This window comes from Pogonomyrmex barbatus, unplaced genomic scaffold (genome assembly GCF_055798465.1).
Source record: "Pogonomyrmex barbatus isolate J1 unplaced genomic scaffold, ASM5579846v1 scaffold1, whole genome shotgun sequence".
Lineage (NCBI taxonomy): Eukaryota > Metazoa > Arthropoda > Insecta > Hymenoptera > Formicidae > Pogonomyrmex > Pogonomyrmex barbatus.
Window position 1 is genome coordinate 2,385,049 of NW_028297098.1, and position 19,816 is coordinate 2,404,864.

Sequence of the window (19,816 nt, forward strand, 5' to 3'; positions counted from 1 at the left end):
CCCACGCTCGAAATTCTGTCTCGGGAGAAAGTGTACGGCCATCCAACGGCCCTGAAGATGAAGCCTACCCACAGGAATGTAATGTTAATGACCCGCTGCGAATGGTCTCTTCGTGGAGATATAGGAAAAGCTTAGTGGATATGCTTCGCCAACGTATGTCGTCGTGCCATGTTCGGAATTTTTCGGAATTTTATAGAGATTCCTTGAAAATCAAGGAATTTTTAGGGGAATATCTTTTGAGATATATGGCAAATATCCGCGAGGGCCCTCTAATAACGAATTTAAACGACATTCAGCTTTCAATTAATTTGCCTGTCTGATAGACATCTTAAAATTAACTTCTTAAATTATCAAAAGGAACCTTATTTAAAAATTAATATATTTTTATTCCATATTTCTTACCCCATTGGTCTTTTTTAAAAATATAGAATATTTTATTAAATTTTTATTTAAAAATTCAATCAATTCTGATTTTAATTAAATCTAATTTTAATGACAAAGGATTTCTCTGACGTATGAATTTTCAAGATTTATTTGAGGTCTATAGAAGAGAAGAATGAAAGTTGGATTTTTTTCATATGTTATGTATTTTTGGAGTCCCTAAATACGTAGTGCGATCGGAAAGCGGAGATACGTGATTTCACTTGGTGATTCATCCGAGTGAAAACTCTGACGTACTACGTTTAAATTGCAGATTCCGATTCCGTCCATTTTGTATGCACATCCGATTAAGGATCTGACCCACAACCCGTTGGATAAGAACCGCGCGACGTGACACGCAATGGCATCGGTGTATTCAATGACGCCAAATAACTGACCGCATGACTTTCGAGATTTATATTTGCTACAAAATCTTCATAAGTCGATCTGTCAGATCAGCATTTGTAGGGAAAGTTCTCCTTAGGATATGGTTATTGTGAACGGCGCGAGTAACTCGCAAAGTTACAGTTCCATTGCAGCGATTACTTATTACATGATGTACTTATATTACGTCGGCGTGTTAACAGACGTCAAAGATGTTGGACTGTAAAACCGTTAACACAGATCGCAATAATTTCTCTAAAAGAATGTGTATTTAAGTGAGAGTAATGTTTACTGGGCGCGTTGCGTCTGTTAACTTTTTCCTGACTGTAAAGTTAAAATTGCATGTTTAGACAAAACTCAGCCTAATATAGCTTTCTAGGTATTTCCTATTACTATAGAAAGTTATGTAATGTACATTAATATTAAATAAGATGTACATTTATTTTTATAAAGAGAAAGATGATCGATGACACTAATATTTTACGCAAAGTAAGTTTGACTATTTAAATTAATTTAATATGATGAAAATATTTGCTAAACGTCAACATTTTTATTTATACAAAGCATCGATTTATGCGACACTTAATTGCTAAGACTTCGAGAAGAATAATGAGTGCGATTCTACTTGGTATTATTGTTAGGAACGACGATTTTCGTGATACCTGTAATCAGAAGAATGAGGTTCTGATAGGTGGAAGTAGAGTTATAGCGAAACCTGATTACAGACTCATTTTCAACAAGCAGCAGTTCTATTATTGGTTAACAGCACGAGAGACGAATGATTCGTGCATTCGTCGACCACTATTATGATGCGTAAAATAAACAAATAGGTCTTTCGCATGCATCGACGAATTCAATATAGTTCAATTTCTCTGCAGTGTCCTACTTTGTCGCACAAAGCTTAAATGAGCTATTTCAGCAATTATTACAATCTTAATAATTTAAATTATTTGTTTTTATTTGAAATTATAGGTAACAGAAGATTAGTTAAAGTAAGATTTATTAAATCAATATTTTATAAGCCAATTAAAAAACATATCTTAATCTCAGTACTCTTTTGATTATCAGATGCTTTAACAATGGACATCATTATTTTATATAATATACTTGAGAGCAAACTGTTTATTATATTTCAAGATTATATTGATATCAATTAAATATTTTCCAGAAATATAAAAAAAAAATTAAACTCGTCAGTTCTTTAATATTTCTTTTCAATTGTATTAAATTTTAATAATAGACTTATTGATAAAAGTAAAATTTGTTTTATTTCAGAAAAAAGTCATTAATATTTTTTAAATAAAGATCCTAAATATTTCTCATTTATTACAATATCAATACATAAAAAAAATATTGTTGCTGCAACAATTAAATTCATGAATAGAAAATTTAAAATATGAAGTATTATTATTTTTTGGCATTGTACTACGTGTTGTAAACCAGAAGGTAGATAAATTTTGATGATCGAGAAACATTTCGGCGCGCAGAAGTATCCTAATTCGGGACTATCTGAGCCAAAGCGAGTAGACGGTGATAGCCCTATGTAGGAGGGGGAGAAACTGAGATGATAAACTCCGGTAAAACACGAACGCTGTAAACTTTCTCCGATAATGGCCGACATCAAACCAATTTCGCGCCCGCGTCATTACCTGATATACCGTTGACGACGGCGAAGAGACAGAAAAAGAGTCGAAAATGCGCTGCGAAGGTGAGCTCCCAGTCATCGATTCGGTGGGATGACTTTGTAAGGGAAAATGCAATTACACCACGAGAAATCGGCCAAACTTTTTACGATGAAATTTTTTTATTTCTTGACACGGTCGGATGTTTCTTCCTACTGCGAATTTCATTCTTCGTATAGCATGTGATGTTCGCGGATATTTTGATTAATTATACTTTCAAGTTACAATTGTAAATGATTGTAATCGGGCAATTCTGGGAAAAGAAGAGTAACCCGATCGTAAATGTTACTTTTAAAGATGCGAACGAAATATGTCGCGAATGAATTGTTCGAACTAACGTAAGCGGCTTCCTAGTATTTGTCAGGCTTACGACACGCCGAGATCAGCGCAAGTAAAATGCGAGATAAAAGGCAGGTACTCGAAACTCCGAATTCTCAGCGTTGTGTTACAATGTTCGAGCGCGCTTCGTCTCACCGCCCAGTTACGGAAGCGACCGTATTACGAAAATTCGCTCGTTCCTTTTTATGACGATGGATTTATGGGAGAAAAATGTTCAACATGGTTTCTTTCATTCAACGTAAGAACATGGTCGCTTTCTATTTCGAATTTGTTATTTGCTCAGTAAAGCGACACGCACGTGTGTTTTTATTTCGCAAGTTTTGGACTATTTTACTTTATAATTATATATTTGCTTCTGTACAACTGTATCAACACACATGATTATCAAAAACCATAATTTCTAATTTTAACATAAAATTTATAAAAGACAAATATACAAAATATAACAAGAAAAATAGAAATATAAAAAGAAGGAAGAAATGTATAGTATATATGTACACACACGCACCACACACACACACACACACACACACACACACACACACACACACACACACACACACACACACACACACACACACACACACACACACCAAATAACATTTTAAATAACATTTGTAAATTTTCTAAGAGATACTAATTTATTTTTTTAATATAAAAAAATTTATATGCTTTGTTATAACTTTTGTTATATTTATAATAACGTAAAGATATGTAATTCCAATGATGAAAAGTTGGCGCAATTTGGCGTGTAACATGTATATTGGCACATGTCCTGTAGCTTGAATAAGTACTGAGTTTCGTCACAGGAGATGCGTGCGGAAGATTGGCGTCGATTCGTCACGATTACTATGTATGTATTAGTGAAAACGTTCATCACAATATAATAAGTGTCATTGGTGAAACAACATCTACATATTGTAAGAATAGAGGGTCGTGCATTTTGCATTGAAAGACATCCTTAATTATGTAAGTGATGTTTGTCAAGCCGGTTCGTCGATTGGAAAAGAAGTCATCAGTCGATTGAAAGAGAAGCCCATCATGCATTTACGTCTTGCATACATTTGAATAAACCTATTTCAAAGAACTGATTATACTTGTTTGAAGTAAATAGTATCGGTAGTAAATAGTATCTTTGCGTTTTTATTTTTTAAAATATTCTTAACGTTTAATCATTACAAAATGATTAATTTTCAATCATAAGATGTTTTTATGGAATAACGCATTACGAAGCTGTATAGACATATTTTAATAAAATTTTTTGTTTATAATAATAAAAGTTATTTAAAATTATGAAAATTTTACTACAAATTACATAATTTACGTAAAATTATGTTATTACAAGGTATGTAATTTTGTATATATAACTGTATTATTATATTATATTATATTATATTACTGTATTATATATATATATATATATATATATATATATATATATAAGTGCTATAAATTATTTTATTTATATTAATTTTCTCTATTATTTTCTCTTCACTTGAGTGAGTAAACTTATATGAGATATTAATTTATTGAGTCACTTCTGGTTGTTCGTTGCAAATCGAGCCAGCTGCGGTATATGCGGATTGCCGGATGTGCGAACGATTTAGCAGGAGATCAGGTGTGACAAGCCAGTTGGGGCTGATAAATTGTACAGATCGACACTTACTAGATTTTCCAATACTGTTACCATTTGCCCATAGGTATTAACGCTTAATATATGAAATGAACATTGGAATACTGGAATAATCATTGTTCTGTATCTTGTTGCATATCGTACTTGCACTGATCGCTTCATTATGTGTACTGGTCTTTATTATATGATGAATATAAATTATTAGCTTTTAAATTTATGTTTAATTAATTCTCATATATTTATTTTAAATACAAATAAATTTAAATATGTAAAGATAGATTAAAAAGTACGATAAAAAATACAAACATTAAAAAATACAAACATCTAGATGAGAAAGATATAAATTTAAAAAACTTTATTGGTTTGTATATCAAAACCATCAGAAGTTTTAAAATTCTCTGTAGTATGCCATCTTGATGATGTTTATTAGTATTTATATAATGAAGAAAATACACTTTTACTATTAATATATATAGCTAAAATAAGATAATTAAAACTGATAAGAGAATTTCTATTTAAAAAATATCTTAATAATATATCGTTCGAAGAGTGTTTCGTTCGTTGATTTCTCTCAACGTATGTCACCACGATGACCTCGAACGAAAGAAAGAAGAAAGTTCTACCTGGCGATACAAGATGTTGCCGCACCTGCGCGCATTCCAGTCGACGTGACCCTAAAACTTTAATGCCCGTCGACCATTCACCTTGACCAAGGATCTTGTGATCGCTTTTCTTTCACGATTAATTATTTGTTGCATGAAACTACGAATCTGGTTTCTAAAATAATATCACGTGATCCAAAATAAAAATTGCAATTTTGTGTTATCCATTTTTATATTTTTCTTAATAATCTATAAAAATTATTTTGTCAAAAATACTTAAAAAAAATTATTTTTTATAAGATGCAATAAAACTTCAAACTTAGTTGTAAAATTTAAATCAGTATGCATACTTTGTATTATTTCATAAATACACTATACATCATATATTTTATAAAATATACGCAAGCTTACGTTAAAGAAGCAGATAATGGAACTATAACTTTAGTAAGGTAAGTTTGATAGTTTAATCAGATTAGAAAATTTACTGTGAGTGCACACATTATTTATGATATAAACGTCAACCAAGCGCGTACGTAAGAGATGAGATGAGATGAAAGACAAAGCTAACATCCACTTCCAATTTCTTGTGACATTATTGTCCCAAGTTATGGTTCTCCGAAGAATTAGATATATTGTTGAGCACGAAATATCTGCTGATTCAACTGCGGATGACATATTCTGATTAAAATGTACTATAAAATGACAAATCTCAATAATCAGAAATGTTTTATATTAAAACACAATTACAAAAGAAAAATAAATTAATATATGTTATCAAAATAGCAGACATATAAGTATAATTCTTATAATATACATATTTATAATATATACATATATATATATATATATATATATATATACATACATATATATATATTTATTTATATTTATATTTATATATACATATATATATATATATTTATTTATATTTATATTTATATTTTTAAAATAATAATAAAATTAATTATTAATGTAACATAATATCCAGAAATATTAATACAATATGTATATTCTGTATAATACGATACAATATTATTAATATATATATATTTGATATAAATTAATATTAATATAATGTGTGTAAAAAATATGTGCAAAACTTTTGAGAAATTCCTATGATGACAATACACTGGTCGTTTTAACGATATGGTGGAAACTCAACCCGCAGAGATCGGTGAATAAAGAGGAGCTGGAAAAAATTCCGATGGTGTTGTTGGACAATTAATTCTAGCATGTACCGCAACTAGTTACCTTTGCCGCTTCTGTATACCGCACAGACTTTTCGACGAAACAATTTTGTTTACGGGTCTCTCGTTATTCCGAGGTTTTTGCGGCAATAACAGCGTCAGCGATAGATGGTACTGTCGACAGCAAAGCCAGACCATGAGGGGTGGCACTTTTTCGCTGAATTATTGATGACAACATAATGGATCTCAATGGGCTCGAGCATGTACCTATATATGTATATACATGTATATGTATATATATGTCAGTGTGCATCCGGTATGCACGCGCGTACGGAAACTGCTGTTTCCTGTCTTTTTATCTTATTTTAGAAGATTTTGAGCATGATTAAAAGCTTAGAAGAGATTTAATGGTATTTGACATAAAGTGTTATGTAAAATTATATACAAAGATGAGTTAGTTGATTCGATTTTTTTTTTAATTTATTTGAATCAAAATAATTGTTATAATGCTTAATTTTTATAAAATATAAATAAATTATACAATATCTTAATGTTAAATAATATTCGAATCAACATTGTATAATTTATAGTATACTACAATAATAATTTCAATTTTTTTATTTAATATAATAATTATTTATATAAAATAAATTATTTTGATTATTTTGATATTAACATTTTTGATAATTCATTTTATTCATATTTATTTCTTTATTATACAGAATTGCATAGGCACTTTATCAAGACTGTATAATTTACTCATTAATTTCACACTTGTTCTTGACAGTGACCGAGATTTGTACGAATGATCGAAGGTTGATTACAAAATAACCAATTTGTCTTCTTTAAGTATCTTTATGTATCGAGTAAAATAAATTAATTAATCTAGATAATCTTTAATATTTAAGAAAAACATTTAAATAGCTTTTTTTTCTAACAAACTTTCTAAGATTCTAAAATCTTTCTAAAAGCTTTCTAAAATCTCTAATTACAATTATAATTATATAAACATTATAGTGCAGCTAAACAATTTAACAAAAAATTAAATTTGCCATAAATAACAAAACATCAATTGCTGCTGTAACGATTATCTCTATTTATTTTACTTTGTTTTATTATCGACAAACTCATTCCACTTTTAAGCGTGTAATTACTTAATAATCATTCTCCTTCATCTACTAACCTCGTGAAAATATACCGTATCGTAATAATTATGATATTTTCACTTCGTGAAAATATATATAATAATTATAATGTTTCTGATGAAAAATAGGTTTTATTCAATAAAGTACAATGTATTCCGTTAAAATTGCTACATGTTCCAATCATGTTGCGATAATTAATCAGTACGATTGAAGGATACATGAATTTACAATTATTACATCACGTTGCATAAGATTTCTCATGCATGCATGCAACATTCATGACGTACCTCCTTCGAGATGCTCAACAAGCATATATTACTGGTTCTTGATCAATTTTTAAAACAAGCGCCGGCAAATACCTCCAACAAAAAAAAAAATCTATAATGAATCTCAAGCGCATGTACCATACATGTTTGTCAGTGAAATTATTGGTCAACGTTAACTAAACTTGCCGAATCAAGTGCCGAATTACAGTCATAAAATGTAAAACGAACGGTTTACCATAAATTTCACTTGCATTTTTATGCAAATCGTGATTTTACTGGTCTTACTTTAGATCTTTGCCGTGTAAGCAGATACACAGCCGTTAATTCGCATTTTTTTATTGTTGAACGTGAGCTTAAGATGGAGTAGTCGATTGACCAATCCTTCCGAACTTTGTGTTGCCGCGGAAGGATTTACAACCGGTTTCGCGCAGCGGACGTATGTAGTCGCCGGGGATCGGAGGATATACATGCGGCAGCGCATCTTTGACTTGTTCGGCGCGACAGAGGCAAGGCTAGCCTACTTTCTCTACAAAGAGAATTTTTAAACAACGTATGAGGAGGGCTGACTCTTCTCGCGCTCTTCCCCGCATCATCTCTCTGTACGCGCGCGCTCTTTCTCTCTCTTTCTTTATTCCTCTCTCTTCTCTCCGTACCCTTAGGCACACTCACTCTCTCTCCTCTTCCCGGGTCTCCTTTCCACGATTCACCCGGCAACTCCAGTCGACAACTCCTCCGACTGGTAGTCCTCTTAGAGTCTATATAAGCGGAGTCTTCATACGAGACCGAACATTTTTTGTGTTAACACTGGCGAGTCGTGGTGCTCGCCTGTCAAAGAAGCTGCGAGCCAATGAATGCCAGTATGGTGTGTGCGACGCGTAATACGAAAAGCCACAGTTAAATCGTATACGACAAGCTTCGGTTTGGCGCGACTTCCTTCAAAGTGCGGTGACGAAAAGCAGAGGGAAAGCTTCAAGAGCAAGGAGATCTACGTAGTGTCGGATAATTTGTGTGTAGTGCCGAGATTGCGGTTTACGCGCGTGTGTCATGGTTAAATTCAAGGTAGGTCGCAGCTAGCCTGAATTGCGTCGCGCTTAGTTTAGTTATTACATTAATTTCCTTAGAAATTAATGTAAATGTGATCAATATAATTACATCTAACTATAAAGTGTCTAATGTGTCTGAAGACATAATAATTTTTTATTAGTAATTTGTTTATTACTTCCGATTTTGCTTTATAACATCGCACCATAACATCATTAAGATGCGCCATCTCTTTTGGAAAATCAGAAAGCCAAATTTTAAAAATGTTATAATAAATGTTTTTCATTAATTTATTTCTGTACATTTTTCAGTTTTATTTAAATTGCTTATTTAAAATAGATTGTTGTTTCCACAATATAATATATGTTAATCTAAAAACAGATAATATGCAGTGCTTATAGATCAATTATGTGAATAATAAATTTTCTCAAAAAAAATAATTAACATATATGCTCTAATTTTTATTAATAAAATGCATATTTCTTCTTTTGGGCATAATAATTTTAACGATTTTTCTAATAATTTTCTTTATTACATTATGCTTTATTATAGAGTAGTTAAAATGAATTTAACATTTATATATTTTATAATATTTTTTATTTATAATACTTTTTTATACAAAATTATTTAAATAAATATTATTTAATATATATTAATCTATCAATTATCAAGTTTATTATTGTTTTATTTATATTTGCTTGTTAATATATTTTATTTTATTTTGTAAGAAATTATTTTAACTATAACTTGTCAAATAAAATCATAAATGTTATCATAACCATACAAAAATTAAAAAATATTTAAATAATTTGTAATTCTTTATTATTAAATAATTATTTGTAATTCCTTATTATTTAACAATTTTTGTCAAAATTAATTTTTGTTAAATTAAAAATTTTTTGTTAATTTTATAAAAATTTTTATTAAAATTTTTATTAAATTAAAATTTTTTTTTAAATTTTATTAAATGTTTAATATAATTTGATAAAATATTTTATGATTAAAATTATTCAAGATTTTTTTACTTTAATTATTCACATATATTATTCGCGTATATTATTTGTGTTTAAAATAGACGTTATGAATTTCCGTATTTTGATTGATCAGCTTATATAGTACGTACCGCGTTATATTTCAGTCTTATCTAAAAGTGAAAGAAAGGAAAGAACACATTTTAGTGCGCAAAAATCTTTGACTGAAATAACATTACACCCTCGATGTGAATAAATTTCCGTACTAATAAGGGGAGGGGCGCATGCATTATAAAAGGAACGCACGGTCTTAGGCCACATTATCGATAATTGTACTTGCGACGATTTCTAGCTAGAAATTAAGTAATTGATGGTTTCTTATCGGCGTCTGATAGAATTAATCTAAATTACTAATCAAATTCATTTTTTGTTGAGCAAATTAGTCTTTCTGCTTCGAATATTCGAGATATTTTTGCATACTATACTATACATAAAAAAATGTAAAAATTAAATTATGAATAATTTAATAGATGACGATTGTATGCCAGCTAAGAAATATAGGTTATTGCACCTGCATGTATCGCAAATGTATGAAAATGAGAGTCCGCGTGAGATATACGCATTTCCATACGGGTAGTAAAAAAAGTATATATATACGTAAAAGTAATACAAGTATAAAAGTGACTGCTTGCAGTCACGAAAGAAAACGATAAAAATGTCAAATTTATATGAAAAAGACAGCATTTTTAATTCATTAAGTGTATGTAATCCAATACGTGTAATCGTATAGATATTTTAAATTATAATTTAGATTCAGATGCGATCTATTCTCACAAATATCGTATGTTGCACAGAACATGTTATCGACTTGTTGTATCAAGCGTCCAACAAAAATATGATTCATAAAAGGAATAAAATATAATAATATAACGAGTAATGTTTTTGAATCAAAATTACATTATTTATTATTGCATTTCATATAAAGATTTTGAAAAATTTTGCATATAATATGTGCTTATAATTTAGAAAATAATACATAATTTAAGCAATATGAAAATATACTTCAAACAAATATATCTTGATGATTGAAACTTTCTTTTGTTGACCTGATTCATTGATGAATCGCATGTATGCTGTATAGTAAATTGTATACTTTGTTGACTAAGTCATCAATATTGTTATGATTTATTTTAATGATTGTAGATTAAATTGCCAAAAGTGAAAAGTTTCATTGATTGTTAACATAATTATTTCATAACTATTAATTAAATTTGCATACTTAAAATTATTACGTGATCAAGTATTTCAAGACTCGCGTTTAGTAATCAAAGATCTTTTTGACAAATTGATAAATGTTACATGTAAGTTACAAATAACAAAAAATTTATAATAATGTTATAAAGTAACAAGTATATAAAAAATATATGTATAATATTGTATATATAATATTTTAATTTGTTCATACTTTTTTTTAGCTATTAATTTTTAAGCTTCGAGCCTTACATTAATTTTTGAAAAAAATATACATTATAAAAATAAATTATAAAATGTTACAAAAAAAATTATAAGAAAATCTTTGGAAATGCAATTATTTGAAATTGCAATCATTGCGATACGTTGCCGGGTTGCAAACATTTCCCGTGGTCTTTGGAGAAAGTATGGTTGATTATGTTAGCCTTGCATCTCGGCCATCGTGCCACTTAAGAGAAGCCAATAGTTTCTTACCGGCATTGACAGACGGTGAGCTTATACGTTCTCACCGCTTCTTCTCAATGATCCAATATTTTCTAGAAGAAACATAAAAATGCTATTATTATACTTAATTACCGTAGAAAATCTAGAGAGAATTTTATATATAGATTGTCATAATGTCGCTAAAATAAAATGTTACTATGTGATCATTGCATAAATTGTAGTTGTAGGAATTGCTTCTTTTAATAAGAAAATTTATAAAATAAATTTATTACATTATTTGATTAATATTTGATTGATTCATTTTTTCTGTACTGCAATAAAAATATTTTTTGAAATTTAATTACAGATATTATTTATTAATACAACAATAATTTAATGTCTGTTATTGTAGATAATGTAATTCAAAGAAGCATAGATAATAATTTCTTTTACAGAATGATGAAGAATTACACACAAATTTTGAATCTTCTATGAAATTTTTATAGTTTTTTATATCATGAAAAAAGACTTAGTAAGTCATTTTAACAATTATGATTGATTAAGGTAGTTTTCGGTAGAATATTCTTTTTATGAAATACATATGATTACATATTTTATTAAAGTCAAATCTTTTTAAGATAACAAAATATATGTTTTTGTTTTGAAAATTGCTGCGTTTAATAATGAAAGCAGATAAAGAGTTAGCATCTCTAAATAAATTTTTCATAATTCGTCTTCATGCAACACTCGCTACTCCGCTACAATTGATGTAATTATTCACTCACGTGCACGCTTCTCTAATGCCCAGAATGTGTAAACGTGGCTTTACATAATTTTCACATACGTTGAGGTGACTTCCCGGGCTTAAGCGAATAACACAGAAGTTCTCACGGCCTCCAATATGGCTGCTACACAATAGGAGTATGGGTGATCTCCATATGTTCTGCGAAACTATTCTTAAGCATCCAACGAACTAATTAGAACGCTGGTATAGCATTTTAGATGCTTGAGTGGATACAAGATTTAATGATTTTCCTTTTATTTTTGATACTAACATTTATACAATAGAATAGATAATAATCTTGTAGTATAATGCTTAATTGTATTCTATACATATTTTATTATCTGAGAAAATAAAAAGCAAAGATACAAACATTATATATATATATATACATAATTAATTTAATAAAGATACTTTATAATAGTTGTAATTGTTAATTTTTTTAATAACAATATATATGTTCTCATATAAAATCAATAATTACTATTTAATTAACAGGTACATAACATTTAATTAACATATTTATAGTATGCTTTATATTTATATAAATACAAAATGAAATCACATAAATTGATGTAAATTAACTGAAAAAGTAAAATGTACGAAATTATATTTCACGCATTTTTCACAGTTTTATTACGAAATGATAATGTTTTTGCTGCAGTTAAATCTTCTGAGATCTTGAGCGCAATGTGTTATTATTTTTACATAAGTTGAAATTATCCAAGTTTATTTTCAGTATAATGATAGACGTAATGATTAGTGTGGAAAATGAAGAAATAAAATTAATCGCGCTGCCGATGAAATCACTTTCTCCGATTCTAGTCATCTTGTTCTGCTTTTAGATGCTATTTGCACTGTTCTGCGTTCTGTTAATTGGACATCATGTACAAGCGGTAGTCAACAAGGCGACCTCGCAAGTACCGTTAATCAAGGAAGAAAAGAAATCCAAGACCAAAGCCGATGACAGAATAAGTAATACTTTCGATTCTCCATCTGACGAGTATGGGCCACCGTTGGGATCTGGTTTTAAAGGACCAGCGCCAGTATATGGGCCTCCGGAATTAGTCGGCAATCACGGGCCAACGCCTATTTATCCACCGCCACCACCGGAATTGCCGCCACCTGTATTTGGATCGTTGGCAGTCTCTTACGGACCACCACAAAGTATCAAGCCGCAATATGGACCGCCAAAACAAAGTTTCGGTTTGGCAACGTCTTCCTTGCTTTCTAAACCTACTTATGGTCCGCCAAAACTTTATTACGGGCTACCGAAACAACATTTTACGCCACCGTTGGTTTCGTTCCCGCCGTTCAGATCACTGAAACCTCAGTATGGTCCGCCATTAAAGCTTGTCGGTACATCGAGTCAGCAATATATACCGCCTAAGCCAGGTCACGGACCACCTATCCCTATATCGCTCGAGACTTACGGCCCACCACCTCCAAAATTAGCTGTTCAGTTTAATCCTCTGTCCAATGACGAGTACGGTCCACCGCCGCCGCCCGTATCTGCGCCGCAACCGCAATACGGTCCACCAGCTGGTGATTTATACGGACCTCCACCGCCGGCACCTCCACCAGGAGTTCCAGCGCCACCCACACCTCCTGACATAAAGTACGATGGATGGCAGCCCATCGCGGGATTGGCCACCACCCCTAATCAAAGTGGTCCTCCGACAGATATATACGGTCCTCCCCTCGATGCAAAACATAATTACGTCGAAAGTTCGTCGGGATCGCAATTGTCTCACGCTTCATTAAGCATTTCAATGGATTCGAATGTGCCTAGTGATTCTTATGGTGTGCCGTTGCAAAATCCTGATGATCAAGATTTGAAGACATCCGTGCACGAGTCCTCGGCTTCTTCGGAGAGTAATGGATTACCGCCACCGCCGTTACCACAGAGCGAACCCTTGCACAACAATCAAGGTCCAGGCGTCATCTCTACGACGAGTCAATCTGATCACCAGTTTGGTCGACAACAATTAAACTTGCAATATGGAACGCCAAACGTTGAACCCTTATCCATCATAAAGACAGTAGGATTTGAACTGTTACCTACAACTGACGCTTTGAATGCGGATTTCTCAGGTTTATCACTGTCAGGTGGTACTTCTGATGTTTCATCATTCAATCATATCTCGAATTCGATTAATACCAATTCCGCTCCACTTCATTCGGGATTAGAATTGACATCGGACAATGGTGATTCTCATACAGATGTTCTAAGCAATGGCGGGAATTCTCACGGACTTCAAAATATAAGAAACAATTTGTCCTTACAGCAATTACCACAGCAAACGCCGTCGAGCGATTATGGTTTGCCTTTAACTACTACTACTTTTGGAAAACCTGTTGACCACATATCAGGAACATCTTTACTTGCTCCTCCACCTTTAAATTCTTATGGTGCACCATCTTTTTCTTCTTATTCATCTAATGGAGCTTATTCTGTGGTACATGGAGGACGAAGTCCAGTATTTTCATCATTTGGAATATTTGGAAACTCTTTTCACAAACAGAATTTGCATTCTCATCGATTTCATGGTCCATTTAAACCACCACCAATTCCTCTTGGCTCTTTAATACCACCACGAAATCGAGAACCGATTAAATTCAGAGAACCAATACCAACGGGACTTTTATCAAATATTAATCGATATCTGTCGCCACCTACAAAACAACAGTTACCAAATCTTCATGTGCCACTATCTTTTCGCCATACCTCGGGATCGAGCAATTTATTTTCGGGTTCTTTCGCGTCATCTAGTTCGCTTAACGTTCACAATTTAAATTCACCAATTGCCGCGCCTCACGTTCAATATGGAACGCCATTGTCGTTTACCGATTTTAATACACCGGCACCACATTTAACTTATGGAGCACCTAACTTTGGCCCACCGACTTCTTTCATTACCTCCGGATTTGGTAGTAATCTCTACAGTGGAATTAGCAACGCACTAACAACAACATACGGCACACCTGTAATAAACGCGCCATTATCAATCGGCAGCAACTATGACTGCAATTCCTTGCAGCCACTCTTGCCCGTGAACGGGGCGTTGCATTCAAGTAGAGGACTATCCGCGACCGGAGAGCTACCTTTAAGCGGTAATTTACCTTCAGGCGGAGAATTGCATTCCAGCGGAGGGCTACACTTGAGTGGAGGCTTATCCTCAGGTGCTGGAGTGCCCTTGAGCCAGGAGTTAGGTGGTGGATTACCCACGCATTCTAGCAGCAAGTTGCAACTCGGTTTCGAAAATTCAGGAGCTTCCGCTGGAAACAATCCCAATCCAATTTTTACGGGAAGCGATTTACCCGAGGTCAATCATCAAAATTCTATTTTTGCGGATAACGCACTGCCGCTTACGAAACCACTCGATAATTTTCTAGGAGGGCCTCCGGTAAACACACTGGACTTACAACATGACGAACAACAGAAGACCAATCTGAAGGATAGCTACGGCAATCCTATAGGACTAACTTACGATTCGTCCAACGAAGCGAGTGATTCCAGAGCTGTTCACGCATCCGCCACAGATATTTCGAACGAGCTATCCGCGCATTTGTCTAGTCAGTCTCGCAATACCTACCCCGCGGCAACATCGTTCGAACACGGCTCGGGAATATCGGCTGAAGCGCTAACAGCAAGTTTGACCGCCCAAGGTTTCAGCCAAGAAAAGAATAATGAAGTGGACGCTAGTCAATTTCTAAAATCGAGCGAGGGTAGTGAGGCATTGTCTCTGGCCCAGAGACTGACCGCTGACAATGCCGACGGCTTTGAAATTCATGGTTCCAAAGGCACTTACAGATTACAGATACAACCAGCTGACGGAGGACTGGGCACTGAGAATTCGGATGGCAGCATCAGACATGATCAAGTGTTATCCAATGGCCTCCTTCAAGATATATTAGCCGCTATAGAACAGCCGGAGAATAATGCTATACAACTTCAAGGTCCGCCACAGGCTCAGCAATTGGATAAAGTTTTCGGACCTGATTTGCAGGAAACTGTTACTAATGGTCATTTTATCACCGTAGATAATCAAGCGCAAAATAACGGATTACAAGATCGTGTCGAGAAAATTAGCGATAGGAACGACGATAAAAAATATTTAAAAAATCAATCGTCAGTGGCTTTGTTTTTTGATACTAAATACGGGGAAGCAAAAAAAGAAATTAGGTCGGTATCCAAAAACGAGATGCAGACGAGGGAAAATAAACAGAACAACAATAAAATAACATCCTCATAAATTAATTCATAAATGCCTTTGTGAAAATATTTTATAGCCTTTCTAACGATAGCTTCAATCGCTGTAATACATTTCTCAGAGACTTATCAATTTCCATTTCCGTCGACGAGAGAAAAGATATCGCTGCTAACGTGATGCCGTTTACTTTCTTTGCTTGCGGGTGATCAACAAAGTCGGCAAAAGCTGTATCTGTAATCTCAAATAATTCTTGCATATTTGAAAAAGGATACGTAACGATACGATGCCATTCTCTATATTCTCTTTCCTTTCAAATGTATAACCGCGTGCAAAATAATTATTTCTTTATATATCTCTTTACATACGTGTTAAGAAATTTTTATTTCAAAATAGAATTGCGATAAATTCAAGATGAATTGATGTTCCGCAACTCAATGTTGAAACTTTTTACCGATTTATCTTTTTACATTATTTTCTAAAAATCGTTCAAGCAAAGACATGAGATTGTATAATTTTTGATAGAGAAAAAAGATTCGAAATATTTAATCAATTGGAAACTGGAATTAGAAGGCATGAAATGCGCAAACACGAAACGAAAGTTTATGTAATCCTTTTTCTCTTATTTCCTCAGTAAGCAAGCGAAAGTAATAATTACTCGTTGGTCAGTGTATCGATAACGTCTTATTACAGACGAATTGTTCAAGGATTCTCGCCTCTTACCAAGATTACAGTAGAAATTGTACGAAGAAATGCCGAGTATCAACGGCATTTTTATCGTGTGAAAAGATTTCACGTCCATGAGTGCTGATCCTTTTTATCAGGTCAAACGTTTGCCAAGATCCGACCAAGGATTCAGAATACTCCGACTTTTCCGTGTCCTCGCGTCAGCGGCTTATCTTATCCTCGTTCATGGAAATCACGTTGGCTCGATAGTTCTTTCGAGAACGAGGTACCGGGGAATTATTTAATATTGAACGAGATTTTTGTCGGATTATTGATAACTTGATGCTACTATCTTCGATTCGATTCGAAAGATATGTGGTATGTCTGGCATTCGTTGCTCTCGCACAATGCATGAAAAAACGTTAAGTTTGGTACGAGAATTTAAGCGACATTTATTAATACGTATGTAGGTCAATAGGTTACGGCACCGCTCTCGCGTAATCTAGCGATACGGTGTACCCGCGAAAAGCCGCTTGGTCGTTTGCCGGTTGGTAGAAACTGATTGACGACTTCGTATCTTTCGCGGTTTCAGCCTTCGAGGTGAAAGTTCAAAACCTCGTTTAACGACCCGGCAGAATAGCGATTCCTATGAGAATCTCGTTCCGAGTGAAACGCATTGCTCGTCTCTGCGGGCGTGCAAGTGCGCCACGCTTGGTTTTGCATGCCTTTGTGGCGATAATCGATGGATGTGCGGACTTTACACCGTCTAATTCGGTGTTAGGTGCGTGCGAAAAAATACACATACATTCCGTACGCGTACTTACGGCTGCATACAGCGGAAACAATGGAACAACTTCGAAACGTCGATTACTATCGGGCATGAGGAAACGCGAGCGATATACGTTATTTCCTTCCGCCACTCGCGTATTAACGACTTTTACGCGACGCGAGGATTTGCAGTTTTACGCGTAAGATGAAAATGAACGCGTATCGTGAAAGCGCACCGTTAAAGCCCCGAGTGTGGCATAATCTTAAAGTTCTTATATTTTTATGCCCTTTCGCCTGCAAAACGGTTATGCATAACTTGGTGTATTGCAGATACGTAAAATAAGTAGAGCGTATAGTTTTAAGAGACGCTCATTGTTACAAAGTACGCAGTGACGATACTGCCAAGCCATAAAACGCGTCCATTTGCTCCTAACCCATATCCACCTTTTTTTTTTTAGAGTTTTAATTTATTATTTTATACATATATATATATGAAGTCTTATCTTATATCCGATGAGCAATCAATATGATCACTCGCCGGATATAACGATCTTATTAGCTTGTACTCTCATATGCTCCTCATGTAAATATACGAATACTTTGTAAATAGAACTTGATTTTATTTCCACTTTTTCCTTTACTTTTATTCTGTATTACTTTATTCTATAATATCATTAAATAATATAAGTGAATTACAATAAAAATTATAATCGCAATACAAACATGTTATACATTATTTTTTTTCTCTATGATTTTATATCATTGGCGTTACGTAAATATTCTCTCTTTGTAATAATGCACTGCTAAGATCAGTCGTAAATATTGACATTAACAGCGTAGGATATTACAGAAACACGTTGTTTTCGAGTCCATTTGCAGAGATTGGCCCGCCGTAATGTGGATTACAAGTTTGCACATCTGAAAGTGTTTGTCTCGAGAAAGTACTCAGCTAAATCGGCGGTCGCCTAAATACCGCGAATTCTGGCACGGCGGAGAAACGGAAACGTATGAGGGAATTAGGTATCCGCCACTAAGTAGAATTACGGTTATGTAAATGAAACGCTATCGTTTCGTCTTTGGATAAAATGGTTAGCACTCAGTTTCTCGTGCTAAAATTGTTACTTGCAGATTTTCCATGAGCGCGAATCCATTCGCCATCGGTTGTCTTCTTTCCGCATTATCTACGTTGTTTCGTGTATGTTTCTTCTCTTTTTCTCTACTTACTGCTTCGTGTTGTACCAGACAATACGATCATGAAACTTCCTGTGCGATCTGAAACTAAAGCTATGAGAATATTCACACGTTTTCCGCTATAAAGACAAACTTATTCGTGTTAAATCAGTGGGTCACATAAAATAAACTAACTAATTGACAATACGCTAAACGTATTTTTAATACTTTGTTGACTTTTCTAAATGTACAAAATTCATAATTAGCTTAAAATCATTACGTCAACATTAATTAAATTTTTTTATAAGAAACACAAATATTATAAATTTTGATTATACTGATCACAATAGGAACTACATACATTTATTATTTAAAAACAATAATCAATTGTTTTTAAATAATATATTAATATGAAACAAGATATATAATTATAATTTATTTTAATATAAATATGTACAGTATTTTTTAAAAGCTTACGTCAATTTAAAGAATATTAAATATATTTTTCTAAATTATAAAAAATAAGATAATTATATAAATTATTACTTAAGATAAGATTGTCGAATTTTTAAAATATTAAAAAAAAATATTCGATCATATCTGTTAAAAAATTGAAAAAGACAATATCACAATTATAATAAAATTATCTTGTTTCATATTAAATAGATTACACAGCAGATATTTAAAAAAAATGAATATATTTGGCGGGCGAGGATAATTTCCGGAACTCGTTAAAATTCATCAAACCTGCATAAGACATTACAGAGCTTGCTATGAAAATAGTTGATGCCTACAAAGACGAAGTGAATTTTATCAGCTCTTAGACGATCTCGAAGGCGCGTAACGACTTCCTTCTCGTGTAGTTTTAATCGCACG

At 32.9% G+C, this 19,816-nt stretch overlaps 2 protein-coding genes across 4 annotated transcripts in view; both read left to right on the forward strand.

The window, feature by feature from the left end:
• LOC105424743 (cytotoxic granule-associated RNA binding protein tiar-1-like) overlaps positions 1-19,816 on the forward strand; it is a 106,368-nt gene that overhangs the window by 25,181 nt on the left and 61,371 nt on the right. The gene's annotated exons all lie outside the window — the stretch shown is intronic.
• On the forward strand, positions 8,211-18,382 carry LOC105424746 (uncharacterized). The gene is made up of 2 exons (XM_011635142.2): positions 8,211-8,717; positions 12,971-18,382. Exons 1-2 carry the CDS (start codon positions 8,703-8,705, stop codon positions 16,379-16,381), a joined length of 3,426 nt encoding a protein of 1,141 aa, XP_011633444.2. The 5' UTR covers positions 8,211-8,702; the 3' UTR covers positions 16,382-18,382.